General features: G+C 45.7%; 1 protein-coding gene across 9 annotated transcripts in view; it reads left to right on the forward strand.

Annotated features, from left to right (window-relative positions):
* The window catches only part of ncor2 (nuclear receptor corepressor 2), an 84,297-nt gene that overhangs the window by 50,291 nt on the left and 16,960 nt on the right, over positions 1–17,046 (forward strand). For 5 of the 9 annotated variants that reach the window (XR_007113310.1, XM_047592764.1, XM_047592768.1 and 2 more), the window contains exons 15-28: positions 2,118–2,251; positions 4,257–4,417; positions 5,501–5,563; positions 10,541–10,683; positions 10,859–10,997; positions 11,647–12,088; positions 13,087–13,207; positions 13,706–13,988; positions 14,790–14,837; positions 15,134–15,298; positions 15,452–15,588; positions 15,963–16,062; positions 16,232–16,339; positions 16,897–17,000. Coding sequence is in view for 8 of the 9 variants with exons in the window: in XM_047592764.1 (XP_047448720.1) it covers positions 2,118–2,251; positions 4,257–4,417; positions 5,501–5,563; positions 10,541–10,683; positions 10,859–10,997; positions 11,647–12,088; positions 13,087–13,207; positions 13,706–13,988; positions 14,790–14,837; positions 15,134–15,298; positions 15,452–15,588; positions 15,963–16,062; positions 16,232–16,339; positions 16,897–17,000 (2,148 nt within the window). In the remaining variant the exon portion in view is untranslated. The remainder of the gene's footprint in view (positions 1–2,117; positions 2,252–4,256; positions 4,418–5,500; positions 5,564–10,540; positions 10,684–10,858; positions 10,998–11,646; positions 12,089–13,086; positions 13,208–13,705; positions 13,989–14,789; positions 14,838–15,133; positions 15,299–15,451; positions 15,589–15,962; positions 16,063–16,231; positions 16,340–16,896; positions 17,001–17,046) is intronic. The other 4 variants (XM_047592767.1, XM_047592771.1, XM_047592766.1 and 1 more) reach the window with 3 other exon arrangements.

Below are 17,046 nucleotides of genomic sequence, written 5' to 3' on the forward strand. Positions count from 1 at the left end.
TGACTCCTGAGTTGAAGTTAGTAAACAACAGTTGCTTTTTTACTTGCTACAGAAAAGTGAGAAGATGTTGGAGTAGATGTTACTTAGGAGGAGACAAATGACAGAAGTTAACGAGGAAATGTGTTTTGGACCAAACAGCTACACACACACAAAGTAGTTCCATTTCTGGCAACCTTAAATCAAGGTTAACAGTTAAAGAGAAAATGTGCCACAGTTTCCTGAAAGCAACATGGTAATTCTGCTTTCGTAATGATTGATGTTTTTTTAAGCACATGTTTATTTCTTCTCATTAGCTCCCATTTATTAGATATCCTCACATCAGGTACTAGCTGTATGGGGGTGGGCTCTAATGAAATGGCAAATTAATTTACTGCTGACCTTTTCCTGTGGATATGAGGATGTTGTCTCCTCATCTTTCCTGAAGAAGCCTCTGCTCATTAACTGGAGGTTTGCGCCACTTCTCTTGAGTAGCAGCTGGCAACTAATAGCCCACAGTGACTGTACCCGAAGGTGCGTTGCTATGCATCAAAGGGACTTCAAATGCTAATGGAGATTATGTTTGGGTAGATGAGAAATTGGGAGAATTCGTAATAGCCTAATGCAAATGTTAATATGTTTTCTCCTTACTTAGTCTGTTCCCCACTGCGCTGTATTGCCGTGTCCCATTTAATTCCGCTTTGTGGAGAGCTGCCGCTAGATCGTCTTAGAACATGTTTAGACACAGTGCAGATCTCTACTTGGAGGTTACTGTCTTGAGAAAGGAAGACATGTCTGTGCCGCACAGACCTGGGGGGGCCATGAAGTCCTGTTGAGATACGACTTGTATTTGTTGTCTGCCTGCTCGTTTAAAGGAAAGACGTTAGCGATGCTGCGAAAGGGTTTGATTCTGTATGTGAAAGGGGCATTTTGATTTTGCTCGTGTACCAGCTGCCTCTCTCTACTACTTCTACTTTCACTTACCAGGAGCCTTTTCATAGAGCAAACATGTAGTAGAGATCAACAAACGATATATTCTTCCTCTTACTGTGGGGTCCTTTTTAGTCCAAAAATATTCCTGTTGTTAGGGTTTTTTTCTAAGAGCCTACCTCATTTTGTTTACTTAGCGTTTCTGCTCTTTGGGAGTTATTAACGCTGAAGGACTTGGCAGCGTGACTGTGTTTGCGGGAATTTAGAAGTAGGAAGGATATGTGGAAGGATATCTAAGAGGAAGGAATATCAAAGAGGAGATGTTGGTGCTTGGTGAAGACCTGCTCCAACAGTACTACGGAGCGTTTTGGGCTTTCGCTTACGACGCGTATGTTCTGCTGTGAACTCTAACCCTAAAAGACCAGACAGGCAGGAAACTGGTAAGGAAGTGGTTCTGGGTGCTTAAAGAGCAGTACAGCAGAAATGTGCCGCTGTAATTTTGGAACTTTCGTATCCTGTTTTGCTTTGCCTTTGCTGAAAATGAGTAGGATGTTTCAAGTTAGCATGTGTTGTGTACGTGTAAGAGGTGACAGATTTTTATAAATGTCAATAGGAATTTTTTATTTTTTTTTATTTTAAATGTCTTTTTCAGACTCTTCCCTGCTGTCCTATTCATCTGTTACATGGGCACAAAAACAGTGACCTCTCCTAACTGGCAAATAAAATTATTCACATATTTAATTGTGTGGTAAATAACTACAAGGTGATTTTGGGATGTTTTTTTTTGGCTTATCTTTGTAAGTAGACCAACAACAACATATGTGCTATATCCTGTTTCATGAGCAATACCCCAACGGTAGGAGTGTGTATCTGTCCATCCATCTATCTATCTATCTATATATATATACACACACACACACACACACACACACACACACACACACACACACACACATATATATATACACATATATAAGCATACTCATTTTTCTATATCTTACTTGAATGCTGCCTCCTTTGTTTAAAAAATAACTTTCCTAATTTTTATTACTCTTATTTTTATTCTTTTTCATACATATCCCACCATGGGGAAAATTCTCATTGTTAACAGCAGCAGAGACATTTGTGGGTGGACTGAGTAAAGGCATATCTCAACTCATCTCATCTCATCTCATCTTAAAAATCTTCCTTGTCTGTTTCTGTCACGGCAGCACGGGCAGCAGCAGCAACAGCAGCAACAGGTGAACCGGAGCAGCCAGGAAGACAAGGAGAAGGAGGAGAAGGAGAAGGAAGGAGAGAGGGACGAAGAAAAAAATGAAGCTGAAGACAAGGATGATGGAATGAAGTGAGTCTTTGTGATAATTACTAAACTCTACGTGCCAGTTTCATTTTCTTCTTCTCCATAATTGTGTTGCAAAGATGAAAGTAGGCACATCGAGCGAGAGGAAAGTACGGAGCCCAGTGGTAACGCTTTCACGTCGAACCTGTACAATTGTAGGGATCCTTTAAGTCACTCCCTGTCTGTTACTGAGAATTTTTAGATTTGTTCCAGGTCAGGACTCAGGAAATGGAGTAGGAGTAAGTTTTGGCTAGCGAGAGTGAATCTGGAAATCCAATCATTACCTCCTCACTTCCAACCAGACTTTTCCACCTACGGCAAATTCTAGCATACATTTGTACTCCCTACTACAGCAGCAGCTGTTTTCCTGTTTATGCCTCCCCCCTCCCCTCCCCTCCCCTCCCCTCCCCTTCCCTCCCCACCCCCCGTTCCTAAAAGGTTGCCAAGACTCATTTTTAAAATTTCTGTGCTTATTTTCTTGGTCTGGGTTGTCTTTTGGTTGGGAAAATCAGCAGCGTAATAAGCCTGGCTGTCAGTTACGTGAAATGTCGGCGTGTGAGGAGGAGTGTGTGTGTGGGTGGGTGAGTGCGGTGGTGGTGAAGGAAGGGGGGTGTTTTTAGGCGCAGTGCCAGAAAAGGATGCAAAACAACAGATGGAATAGCACTGATTTCTATGCCTGAAAATTAGTAGATAACCACTGTATTCAGCCGCAATGTTATGCCGTCCGCTGGGGTTTCAAGCTGAGCCAGGTTGTATACGTTAGCATTTAGCTACAAGACGATGACGATGATGAAGCGTCGACTACTGGCTCCCTGCTCCGAGGCCAGTCCACAGGACTCTGCGACTCCCCTATATTTAGTGTGCCACCAGCTCCCCTCAGCAAGATTAATAGAGCCGGGGCAAGATGAATGGAGCGGAGCAGAGGGTTCAGACTCGGTGGCTGTCTCTTGGCATGCCATTGTCCTGACACTCGATAAATTATCCTGGAAATAAAAAGACAGGAAAAAGCAGCGTTTGCATACACGTTAACGTTTCATCTTCCAAGTCTGTGTTTCGTCCTGCAGCTTTCTTGCTAATAGTCGTTCGGATAAACATCTGTGTCCCTATGTTTGTGGCTCTGGTGCCACTGCACTGCAGCTGACAAACATCATTAGGGACGTGATGGTGATGTATGTAAGTCTGAATTTAGAAACGGGATTGTGTACAGGAGTCATAGGTACACTATGTGGCCCACATTTCCACTTCACAATAAATGATACTGGTAATATCTCACGAGTTTAATGTCCCTACTTTTTTTTTTTAAAGAATCACAAAGTACAGTATATCTACTGCAGCAAACGTTACTATTGCCATGAGACTTTTTTATGACTTTGCTTTGGTGACTGTGACATTTAACTTATGTCATAAAATTTCATATTAAAATGTTCCAATTTTACATGCAAAACGTACATTTCATGTAAGTCTGCACTGCATACAGTGTATTCAAAGGGACTGAGCAGGTAGAGCCATACGACGGCAAGGCAGTGACTCTAGTTTGCTGTTAGCACTTTGCAGTTTTAATCGTTGTGACCATTTGCATTGGTTTACAATTGTTCAGCATTTTTTGTAGCCCCCAATAAATAGAAAATGGACTCAAAGTAATCCCGTAAAATATCCTTTTGTAACTTTATTGTATCAGTGTCGGCCTTATGTCTGGCCCTAAGTCGTAGGCTGCAGCTTGGCATCTTCTCGGTGATGCATTACTCGCCTGTACACCAGCTGTGTCAGTCCTTCTTTGTTCTTTCTTTTTTGCCTTCAGTCAGATCTTCGGCCATAAAACACGGGATCAGTCGGATTAAGAACATAAACAGTCGTTTAACGATAAAATCTTTCTTTTCGTCTAAATGTTACGACCAAATTATTTTTATTATTAGTATTATCGGCGGCTTGCAGTGCTACCGTAATGTGCTGTTTATAGGGCTTTGGGTCAGTGAGCCGTCATGGTGACTGTGTTGTCGTTTCTCAAATGCAGGGACGACACCTCTGGAGAGGATGCAGAGGACAAAGAGCCCACTGTGGCTTTCAAGGGTCGACGCACAGCCAATAGCCAGGGACGCCGCTCAGGCCGCATCACTCGCTCCATGACCAGCGAGGTGGAGGAGACCACAACACCACCACTCAACAATGAGCTGGGTCAGCAAATAACTCCTCTCTCTTCTGTTATTTTAAAGAAAAAAATGTATTTATGCATGTTCATATATATATATTCATGTTTTTTTTTTCATCTGTTAAAAGGAATAGATAAGGTTTACTGATACTTACAGACAGACATAGTTGACCAGCATCTCCCAGGACTGAGTTTGGACACCTTTGACCTAGTTGTGGTCTCTTGTCCCATACCACAAGAGTGCACTGTTGTTCTTTTGTCCCCATTAATTTGTTCACATTCAGTCTTTTTCTAAGTACCCTCTGCCGAAGTGATACTCACAAATGCCATGATAAGAAATCAGAGCAGTGGGAATAGTGATTCCATTAGGGTCTGCAGTCAAAATCCCATCTGTCGCTAAAAAGACAGGAGTATTATTAAGGACGAAATACTGTGTGTCAGCAGAGTCCCCCCACTTAGCTCTTTGTTTCCTCGCAGATGGTAAGTCAGCCGTGCACACACCAACAGTCTTGCTGCAGGCTACGATGGGATTTTTGATGTTTCAGCAATTGTGTGTTCATGCTGCAGTCGCTCCTGCGGCACAGATTTAGTCACAGGGAATCCCCAGGTGACTCGGGCTGTAGGGGCTCCGTGTCAAAAGCCCCACCCTTGGCACTGTTTGTTCCCCCCGTTGGCAGCAGCGCTAGCTAGCTGGCCCTCTGTGCCCTTCACAGGTCCATATAGAGGACACATAAGCAAAGACTCCGGCTCTGCTGTCTGCCACGCAGAGCCAGGGACAGCCTGGCTTACGGCCTGTGCAGGGAAAGAAGCCAGTTGTTATGTCTATAATCATTAACTGACTTCTCTCCTTGGATTTCCTGCTTCCTCCATCTAAAACAAACAGTCCCTAGCGACCCATGCTGCAGTGCTTCACTGGCAAGCAGCGCTAGCTACCCTGCCCCCCACCCTCTCATTCTTTTTTTTTTCTCTAATTTTTGTCTCTCCTTCCTTTCCTCTTGTCAGTCACTCCCTAACTGACTTTGTGACAAGTGCCCACTGCCCCTCCTCCCGCCTCCTCTAACTTGGTGCTTCTCTATTTTTTTTTTTTTTTTTTTTTTTTTTTTTGACAGCCAATCTGGAGATGAATGAGAGCTCTCGCTGGACTGAAGAAGAAATGGAAACTGCCAAAAAAGGTAACGCGGAGTAAACTTTCCTTCTTCCTCTGATGTGTAGCTTTATTGCGGCTTATGTTCATTATAATCCTAATGTCAAAGGAGACGGCGCTAGTAGCTCGCTCGAGCTCTGTTTGAACGCAGAGACGAGTGATGCCGCTGTGACTTCCTGTTAGTGAGGCAGCAACCGCCACGTGCTGCTAGGTTGTGTCTATGCATGTGTGTGTCAGTCTGCCTGAATGCTGAATGCTCTTTGGAGCCGTTTCCCTGTCTCTCTGGGTCAAGGCAGCCCGTCTTTTATCACGGAGGCTGTAAAGTCTGCCCCTTATCAGCTAGCCCCTGCAAATGCAGCAGTCATTAACTCAGGCTGTTTATTGTCTCTGACTGAAGATTACCCAGAATCTGATGGCTGATTCACAGAGGTCGCTGACATTCTGCGCGTTTTTCCGTGCACCGGCCGCTCGGCGCGAGTGTTTGTTACGTGCAGCGCATAAGCCTCAGTTACTGACTGAATGGGTTCGTCACCCCCTGTGACTTTTACTGATTACTGCTCGAGATTAATGGTGGGATTTGAATATAACGGTACACATTTGTGAATAAATACGCTTCTATATATTCAGTGCGTGTTTTTATGTAACTTTTTTTTGTTTTTGTCTGTGGCGACCGAGCGCTCGTTTTGTAATGTCAAGTTCTGCGTTCTGCGCTCTGCACTATTACTCAGCGCAATTTCACTGCAAGGCGGCTGGTTTGTGGCCATTTGTAGGTGTCATTCATGCTTGGTGTGATTCTCAGTTCTGCTTCTGACTGTTTTAATCTGTCCTTGTAATCAACAGTAAATGTAGTTCCTCTTGCGAGCAAGTATCTGCACTTTGGATATTGTTTTGAAAACCGCATTTAATCATGAAGCGTAGTGTCTCCTACCACCTGGGATGTTTGCATGCCCACAGGTTCGTGTGTTAAAAGGTTATTTTGCGATAACTGACGCTGGCCTGGCTTGAACATAGTCCTTTGTAGTAATCCTGGTTAATGTCTTCAGTTCCATTCTCCTGCTGTGGGATTAGTGGGGCGCTCCATCCCAGAGGATTAACCTGGCAGCTTGGTGGGTGTAGGGCTGCTATGAAGGGCTTATGTAACCAAAACCACAGAACTCCAGCGCCGAGCGCTGAAGAGGAGGAGCTGCTCTTAACGTTTTTCATCAGTTCTAGCAACCACCCCCACACCTGCCAAAAGGGATTCCCCTTTCAGGAACTCGCACTCCAAAATCGTAACCTCCCTCATGCCATTTCCTCAACCGGAGTGAATAAGCTTGTCGTGGTGCGTTCGCTGGCAGGTGCTTGACATGTATATGTTTTAAAGAGGCTTAGGTGTCCCGATGCTAATGTGTTTATCCCCTTGAGCTAAACAGATCTGAATAATTGCATTTATAGTGTCTGGCAGGACATCGGCATTCCAGCGTGGCGCTACCAGCCGCCGTTGCCTTCTAGGATGGCACGGCCACACTTGGAGAAAGATCGCCGGGGTCTTCATTACTCATAGGCTGATACGTCAAAGCGGGGACGGCCAAGCTTTGCAACGCTTCTGTTTTAAACCGGCCAGCTCTGCCTGCCTGCCTGTGTGTGTGTGTGTGTATGCGAGGTATGTGTTGCAAAGGTTGTGCACTCGGTCCAGGCTGCGTGTGTGTTCGTGCGTGTTTGCATGTGCGCCAGTGTTGGCCGGCGTTTATGTAAGTGCACTAATCTGCCAGGCTTTGCTTGGGCGCGGGCAGGCAGCTGGATAATGGCCCCTGCTCTGCGTGCTGGAAGAACCCATTTAAAGGAGCAGCAGGTAGAGAACGTCATATTATCTTTTCTCCCTCTCGGCTCTCGCTCTTGCTCTATCGCTCTCGTTCTGTCTCTCAGTCGGGAGATGGCAGCGGCCCAGATTGGCAGGAGCTGTGGAAGATTTGGCAAGCGCCTCCCCCCTCCTCTCTCTCTCTCTCTCTCTCTCTCTCTCTCTCTTTCTCTCGCCCTCCCGCTCACTTTCTCTCTCCCCTCACTCTGTGTTGTTATAAACGGGAGAGGTCACATTCAAGATGAAAAGCAGGTCAGTCAGGAAAAATGTGAAAGCCTTTATGCTTTCTCATGGTATCAACATCAACTCCCTCTCTGCCCCCTCATGCCCCCCTCATCTCTCTTTGCTTACTCTCCACTTCTGTATCCTTTCCCTTTCTCCATTGTCTCTCTGGCTCACTGGCTCTGCTCTCTCCCCCTCTCTCTTTCCTCCCTCTCTCTGTTTACTCTTGAACTGCCTGAGTGTGTGTTTGTGTCTGTGTGCGAGAGTATTAACAAGAGAGACAGAAAGAGAGGGTTCGAGTGAGTTTGTACTCACTCATGCGTTCGTGTGTGTGTGTGTGTGTGTGTGCGCGCGCCGCGGTGCCTGCTTGCAGAGTGAGGTAGGGGGAGGGACAGACCGACGGACAGAGGGAGGGAGGAAAAAAAAGAGCGATAGGAGAGATCAGATGAGGGGAGAGAGAGGCTGAGCACATAGCACCGCCCCACAGTCCTACTTTCCTGTGGAAGTCTTCCCAGACGACCGCCATTGGTGAGAGACACGGCAGAGAAGAACAGACCAGCACTCACCGAGGCACAAGGGGGGACAGAGTCAGAGGAGAAGGAGGGGAGAGGCCGGGAGCATGTGCTGTTTTGGAGCATGTCAACCTGACACCAGCTCAAGTATCAAGCCAGCTGGCAGGAAGAGCACGGAGACTTAGCTGTTTTCATCTCCTCCGCTCTGAATCGGAAGGCCCAGCCCTGAAGAGCTTCCCGGCCGGCCCTCCAGAGACCAGACCGTCTGATAGTGTTATCCAGATCAAGGCCACGAGACGACGGCTGGAGTGACAGGCATGTGACAGACAGGAACAACCACTTTCTGGCTGCACCAGGTGTTGATTGGACTTTCTGTGGGAGGAGCTAATGAAAATCCTGTTTCCTGATTGGGCGTGAGGCCACCACCTGTTTCAGTATTGCTGCTGCTCATTGGATGTTTGTTCCATGTGTTTTTCGCTCCAGCGACTGAGGCCCTTATCAACCAGAGCTGCTTGGGATTGCTTATTTTGTGGACTAAACTTTTGCGGATATTTTTAGAGATCTTAACAGCGTGCTCTATGACCTTCAGTGAAAGAACTTCGCTGTTGTTTGTACAGCTTCACTGCGCGCTGCAAAGACTCGACCATACTTGCGTGCCCGATGATTCGCCACTGATCTGAGCATGTGTATGTTTGTGTGTGCCCTGTCGGGTTGGAGGGTGTCTGACTCGGAGGGCAGTCCCCCCCTCACCTCCCCTCTTGTGAGGCAGCTGTAAAAGGTTAATAGGTGTTGTGTGTATCACGTGTATCTGTCTTCTCGGAGCCCGCCGGTCTTTTCTTTCTAGGAGAAGCTTTTCTAGCAGTGCCTTTAGTGGCAGCGATGAATATTTCAGCTGAAAAACCTCTTCCACTTTAACACTTGACAGGTTGTACGCGCGTAGCAGCTTTTAGACACCGCAGCTCAGACTCGAAGATCACCTTCGCCTATTATGGTAGTTCCTTTTTTTTTTTTATATTTTGGCGTTAATACATTCTCAGCCTGACGGTGAATATTTTGCCTTCCCACATATGCGTGTTTATTAATACGAGCAGGTCCGTGTGATTAATGTAGTGTTTGAGTTATGTCAGTGCACAGGTGATTAGAATGGAAATGATTTTGCAAGGGAAGGATTGAACTTAAGTCAACTCAAGTGTAACTGTGCAAACAGTTGCTGCTGCTGCTGCTATTGTTACCGTCATATTTGAATTTACATTTTTATATGTATCTTCATATTTGATTAAACGCATATTTAGGCAACTAAAGCTAGCTCTCATTGCAGCCGTGCTTAATCACAGTCTTATTGCCAACTTATTCTGTCAGACTTTGAGATCAGATTCAGTCTCTCTGGTTAATACGAGAGCGGAGATGAAAGGGCTGTAAACAGCTGTCCTTTCCTTCCCTTTGGCTTGGAGTTTTGTTGTTGTCCTACTACCTCCATTAAGAGATGAAATGAGGAGACCTCTGAACTCATGTCCAAGGTTATCCCAAGGCATGTTGGCTCCGTGCCTGTTAATAACACCGCTCCCACCCACCAACCCCCAACAACCTTTTGAGAGTCTGTCCTGTTGCCAGGACCTGTCAAGCTGGCACAGGAAACAAGTGGGTGGTGTAAGCTAAGCCTCTTACAACACACACGGTTAATGAGCTGCCTTTAGTTAACAGCAGACTCTGGGAGGGGGCACTGGAGCAAGCTCTACGCTATCTGTCTCTCTCACTCACTTGTGCTCGCACACCGACTGCTCTCCACATCTCCTCTTTTAGCACGGATACACTGCGCGACTGCGTGCGTGCTTGTGTGTTCCATGACAGGTTGATCTATCGCAGCTCTGGCCCAGCGGGTGTCTGTAGACTCTTGTGTAAGGCGCAATCATGTGGTCGACTAGCTAAAGGACTTGGGTTTCCTGGAACTGGGTCACATCAAAGTCATTTAGAATATGACACGGGCTGATCCTAGTGGTGAGAGTCGGTGATGTCACTGGTGTTCACCTGTCACACCACCAATCCCCGCTCTTTGGCTCCGTGTCACTATCGGTCTCCGCTTTAAAAGCGTGTGGCAGAGAGCCACGCTGCTGCTAGGAGAGTCGGACTTTGTCTGTATCAGACTGTGGAGAACCCCCCCACACCGCGCTACAGTTTGGATCACTGTATAGACACTAGATATTTATAGCTATTGATTTATCTTTATGGAAAGACCTCCATACGCTACACATTGTTTAGAGATGTTGATGATAGAATATAAACCAAAATAACAGCTAGATTTGTCTCATCTTCACGGCATGTGTATCGCATTTGTTACAACTGCATAGAGAATATCATAACAAGGCCTCATCTCCGCCTGTCTGTCTTTCTCTTTGCCCTGTCCTAATCCCCCTGCTCGTCTCGTTGTTTATCCCAGGCCTTCTCCAGTATGGTCGGAATTGGTCCGCCATCGCCAAGATGGTGGGATCAAAAACCGTGTCACAGTGCAAAAACTTCTACTTCAACTACAAGAAACGGCAGAAACTGGATGAGATTCTACAGCAGCATAAAATGAAATCGGTGAGCAAAGGGAAAGTTCCCGACACTGCTTTCTCCGTGTAACGCTGACAGTTTCCAATCATTTATTACTTTTGTGCACGATCATGCTATGAGATCGTTTCTGCCGTTCTTTCGGACCTGAAGATCTCCGTTGCCTTGGGTTATTTTTATTTAGTGTGTGCTTGTTTTGACCCAGGAGAAGGAGCGAAAGGCCCGTCGTAGGGGCAAAGCCCCGCAGAATGAGGAGGCCAGTGCCCAGTACGCAGCAGAGGAGGAGGAGATGGAGGGTTCCGGAGGCAGCTGCAATGAAGAGGAGGCCCCTGAGGATGGAGAAGGTATACCACTCTAAGGAGCTACATGCATTATTATTAATAATATGAAAACAAAACACTGTTGAAATTGGGTTTGCTTGTACCTCTGCTTGTCAGGGATTTTATATTTTTGATTTTAAATAATTTGTTCTAAATTGTTTTATATTATTTTCCTCCCAAGTAATATATGTACCTTTTCTTATTTGCTTAAACCCTTGTATTTAAAAATCCACTTCGATATCATATTGCATTAAATTTTGCAGCTCAACCTGTACTTCTAGAGAACCTACTGCATTTGAATAATTTAATATAATGACAAAACAGTTTGAGCCGCTCCCTGCTGGCTTGAAGAATCGTGGTTTGCAGCGACAAGTATGAAAAGATTGTCAAGAATCCTGCTGTAGTTTGTTGATAGAAGTATGCTCGGTAGACTGTATTTCCACAATAGAGCCCTGTAGCCCCAAGCGATTTCATCCATCATCCCAATTGGTTTTGTGTTCCCCTTTATTGTGCAGTGAAACCCGATTAGGTAGAAGACTGGCACTGTGAAGAATCTGGTTTAGCAGAAAGAGATGGGGGGGAAAAGATGGAAGAACGAAGGGCGAGGAGATATAACATTATTTGCAGTATAAGCCCTAATCTGCGTTTCTTTTTGTCCTCTGCGCCCTGCCAGGTGGAGCCAACAACAGCTCCGACACAGAGAGTTTACCCTCCCCGCACTCCTCTGAGGACAGCAAGGCTAAAGAGGAAGGCTCGAGCAGGTCGAAGGGCGGCTCCGGCTCCGGGTCCAGCTCCGGGGACAAGGAGGAGGCCCGGGCGGACATGGGCCAGGCGGGGGATGAGAAGCTGCCGGTCAAGGAAGATCCAGACTCATCCATCAAGCAGGAGATAAAGACTGAGGCAGGGGAGCCCAGCAAAGAGCAGCTCCAGCCGGCAGCACCCAGTGATGCCGCAGATAAGAAACCATCTGCGGCAGAGATGGAGGAGGTCAAAAGCTCCACCAAGGGCTCCAAGAAGGACCATGCAGCCAAAACGGGCTCCCATGGGGACAGTGACTCTAGTGCCACTTGTAGTGCTGATGAGGTGGAGGAGACGGACAGCACAGATAAGAACAGGTGAGACTTGTTAGCGGTGAATATGGTGGAAATTAGAATTTTTCCAATGCAACAATACATTTTCCTTAGTCATTTCTTTTACATCTTTGGGCTTGGTTGGGAAAATTTGTGCCAGGATTCTGTTTTTTATTGGTTTACAAGGTGTCCTACTTCTCTGGTCTACCACAGTAGAAAACAAGGCAGCGAGGGTTTGAAGTGGTATTAGTTGCCTAGCTACACTGTACAGCAGTGAAGCCATATTTGGCAAGCCATTTGTGTGTGTACGTGCGTGTGAGTGTGTGTGTACCACAGGTTGCTCTATTCAACCATCCAGGGATTTTATTTGCACTTTATATGAATGAGAATATATACTTACCCTGTCTATACGTTGTGCGTGTGTTTTTGTGAATAAGGCCACAAGAAATTGGTTTCAAAGTGTGTGGGAGGAGTGATTAGTTTTGTTTGAATGGTATTTGTTGAATTTTTTTTTTTCCATGACAGCAGACTGCATGTACTGGCAGAACTGAGAGAAACGCTGCCCTCTCTGCCAAAGCAAACAAAGGGAGTGAGAGTGTGTGCATGTGCGTATTCACTCTTGAGCTGTTGCGCATCGACGTGTGTGTCTGTGATTCATACTGTGTGTGCTTTTGACAGATGTGCAACACACGGATATGGATTTTTACTTCTTTTCCACATTCTCAGGCCCTGTCAACACACCTGCCCGGATACACACTCATTCATACCATATATTTCTGCTTTCTCCTTCATTTATATAGAAGTTGCGCATGTGTCATCTGGAAGAGTGAGCAACTGTGTGGAATATATATATATATACACACACAGAACCGCTGCTCTTTTTCTGATCTTACCCTTTAAAGGTTTCCACTTATTTACTGAATTTGGTTTCAAATGGGCAAAGCAAATTCCTCTTCGCGGTTTGTGGTCGTTAAAGTTATGAGGTATTGCACTAGTCAACCTCTTCTTCACTCCCACTCACTTGTTTCTGTCTGTGTGTTTAGAATGACTTCTCCGAGGCCAAGCCTACTGAACTACTCACACGATGGGGTGATATCGTCCCCGCTACAGAAGCCCATGGATCTGAAACAGCTCAAACAAAGGGCCGCTGCTATACCGCCGATTGTGAGTCGCTCGTTATATGTTTTTCTGTGTCTCGTTTTTTTTTTTTTTTTTCCCACACACAATGCACAGCAGTTAGGTGAGGACTATCGTTCTAATCTTTGGAAAGTGTCTCTGACCGAGGCAGTGTTTTGTAACTGAGAACTTATTTACCCACCTGACCCACGCTTATTCTCCCACTGCAGCGGTATCAACACGATCCCTGTCTCTCTGCTTACAGAGATAACAGTATAGCAGGTGAAATTGTTAAGTCATATTTGTATAAGATAAGCCAACCAGATGGAGGATGATGGGATAGGTTGCTTTGTGGGAACGAAATGAGACGCCGGGCATTAGAGAAACTTCAGCTTACCAAGAAATAGGAGATGTGTATTAGCTATCGTGTTTATCAGATACGGTATGTGGCTAACCATATGTTAAATACCAGGTGTGGGCTTGTGTTATGTGTGCGACACGTACCGTTGTAACCTTTTTTTATTTCCCTTATTGTCCTGCGTGCAGATGCCAGAAGCCTCTGTGCAAGGCGGTCAACGGAGTGGGGGTGGGAAGGCAGGGCTGCCCCCCCACGCTCTGGCATTATACCAGCGTCAGATCACCATGGCTCATGGGGAGTCCTCTCAGGAGGTCAAACAGCAGCAGCAGCAGCAGCAGCAACAGCAGCAGTTTTCAGGCCAGCCAGGCAAACAGCAGCCTTACGCCCCACAGGCAGACAGAGACAGGGAGGCTCTTCACAGTAACAGTCCTCGCGTTCGCCCACGCAGCCCCTCCACCAGCGAAAAGGATGGTACGCACACCTCCACTACTGTTATTACCTCTAAAATGCTAAAGTTACAAATGTACACGCTCCTCACAATTTCCAGCATTTGTTTCTTATTAATCCCCCTTCCTGTCTTTTTTTCCAGTGCAATAATTTTCTTTCTGTTTGATCCGTAGTGCCACTTTACTGCAGGGTGTGTGTCTGCATGACACTCTGCCCGTTTTAAAATGCGTAGGATAAATGGATGTATGGAAACGAGATTAGGGGAATACGAATATGGAGGTTAATGAAAAATCTGCACCATGTGCAGTTCTAGTAGCATCTGATCTAGTTTTACTTAGTTGGTCCTTGCTACAAGCTCTAACCTTGAGTCTGTGTTCTCTAGTGTTAAGGGCATTCAAGTGTTTCTGGGACACTCGTGGAGAGGAAACTGATAAATGATCTGGTATTGCTATTGACCCAGAAGGGAATATGGTCTAGTTCAGTGCATTTACTGTAAGCTTGTGGAACGTTGAATCTGAGAGCACAGTGCAAAACTTTAAACAGTGCCCATAACGACAGGTCTTTTACAAGTAGCTCGGTCCAGCAGCCTCCTTTTTTTTTATTTTTTTTATATATTCATCGTATGAGGAGGAAAAGACTTCCAAAGCTCTTTATACTTAACACAGGGGCAAGTGTAGACATATGTCCAAGCCAATAATAATCTACTGCTGAACACCGTGTGGTGACGGTAGTATAGTTTTTATGTAGTAAGCTCATATTTGCCGGCAAGCGAGAAAGAAATGTTGTGAGGATGCGATGATCTGTGGTGTGTTTGTGTCCCTTCAGAGCTGGAAGGAAACGAGAGGTGGTTACTGACCCTCCTGCAGGGATTAAGTAGGTTCACCCATTGCCTTTCACCCCACTTCTTTCTAATCACAACTTTAGCACACTGTAGTGCTGGATTTTACTTGTGTACCTCAAATATTAGCAATGGGCTGGTGTCTATATTAGTGTATTAACTGAGCCGAATGTCACTCTGAATGGGAAGTGACACCCTTCATGTTGACAGTGTCGATGGTGTCAACAACAGTGAGCTAGCAGCAGTGGCAAAAGAAAGGCTTCTTGGATTAGTGGGGGTCTAGCCGAGTGCGGGTCTTGCTCCTTACTCTGTCTGTGCGTTGATGTTGCAGAAAAGTCCCAAGGTTTCTCCCCACACGGCGAAGCCAAGAAACAGGCGCTGGGCTGCGATGATCCGAGGACCTCGAACTTGGGTCGTCAAGTTCTCTCCCCCTACCCGATGTCCCCACGAGACATGGCCAAGATCAGTCACGACCAGCACCTGCTACACTTCAACTGTGAGTCTCCTTCTCTGGGCTGTTCTTAGAAGTATCGTATACAATTCATTGTAACCTGTAATGTATAATATGTTGTGGAAACGATGCCTCTGGGGAAAAAAAGGCATCGTCAAAGGTCAAATAACACAAATATCGATCTCTCATGTCTGCCAGCGTTCCAGCAGGCAGGCCACCCCTCACTGCCCAGCCTGCCACAGGACAGTGGTAGGCTAGCAGCAGTGAGACCCCTCACAATGCCAGATCCTCCACCTCTCATTTCCTCCAACAAACAGGGAGGCTCTATCACACAGGTATAGCAAAAAACTATGTCCTTTACTTCACACAGAACAGTAGATTTATTTTTTTCATGTATTTTTTACATAATCTTTGTTGCATAGACTTTGTTGGACGTACTGCGGGGGGGGGGGTGCAAAATCTTTCGTTGATTAGACATTTCTTGTATATTTTAATTTTCCCTCCACAAATTTAAAGAGAGCCTATTGAGTCTTCAGGTGAAACCCCATGGGGGTCCCTACTTTATCTCTCCATTAGTTTGGGTTCTGTGACCTGAAAAACTTTCAAGACCCCTGATTTACAGTGTAACATATATAAAAAGTGCGACAAAGCCAAGAGTATTGATGGTTTATATGAATAATAATATTATATAAATGTATGGCCTTTCTAGGGTACCCCAGTGCAGTTGCCTAGTCCAGCTCATGGGCTAGACCATGGGAAGATGCCCCCCACACAGATGGGGCTGCCTTGGATGGATCAGAGGAAAATGGGTGAGTACAGTTTTCTGGGGAAATGATTATTTTTTTCTGGGAGTTGTGATCCACTTCTGCTGCTAGCTTATATTGAAATGGGATCATCTTCTGCCTCGTCATAGACACGTCTTTCTCATTACCATGTCTCTGTTCATTCATTGCTTTTATCGTTCATATTACACTGCAGGTAATTTCCCAGTGGTTAAGCAGGAACAGTTGTCCCCTCACAGCTCGTCCTCCCAAGCTGATAACATGTCAACCCAGGGGGCATCTCATGAAAGTGCCTCTGGACGTGGTGGGTCACTCGTGTTTTCCTTACATCGTTTAATATCTGTGCTCAGTGAAGTTAGAATCTGAGCCCTACTCCCTGGGCCATCAAATTATGAGTGTATTCAGTAGCTTTTATTCCTTCTCAGTACGACAGCGACTGAAGCCATTCAGTAAGGACCACACTTAAGAGACTTCAGAAAAAAAAGTCTCTGACTGTACCAGAGTGACCCAGTCTAAACTTAAATCTCAATTGAAATTCAGTGGGGAGTTGTGTTCATTGAAGCCCGTCCAATCTGAGTGAGCTTGAGAGGATTTGAAGAATGGGACAAACGGCCCAAATCATTGTGTGTGTGAAGCGGGTGGACACACACACGGGAATATTCAAAGCTGCAATTACTGCCAGTGGTGACCCGACTGTGCATTTTTCCCCTTTGAAACAAATGTGGAAAACTAGCTGCAACCTAACCTCGCAAGATGCAGCGTCGAAACAGAAATAGCTTCTCAGCATTGCCCAATGACTTTTTACATTTCTGCTCTTTACACATTGGATCCTATTTTCATTTTTTCTTACTGTCTTTACAGCATCTATTCTAGCCGTCCAAGGGGGTAGCATCACTAAGGGCATCCCAGGGACCAGAATACATCCAGATTCCTCAATTTCCTACCGAGCGGGCTCCATTACTCAGGTGAGCTCAGCTTGGTTCTTTCTTAATGTTTCTGTAGAGGACTATC

This window comes from Mugil cephalus, chromosome 8 (assembly GCF_022458985.1).
Source record: "Mugil cephalus isolate CIBA_MC_2020 chromosome 8, CIBA_Mcephalus_1.1, whole genome shotgun sequence".
In the NCBI taxonomy this organism is placed as follows: Eukaryota; Metazoa; Chordata; class Actinopteri; order Mugiliformes; family Mugilidae; genus Mugil; species Mugil cephalus.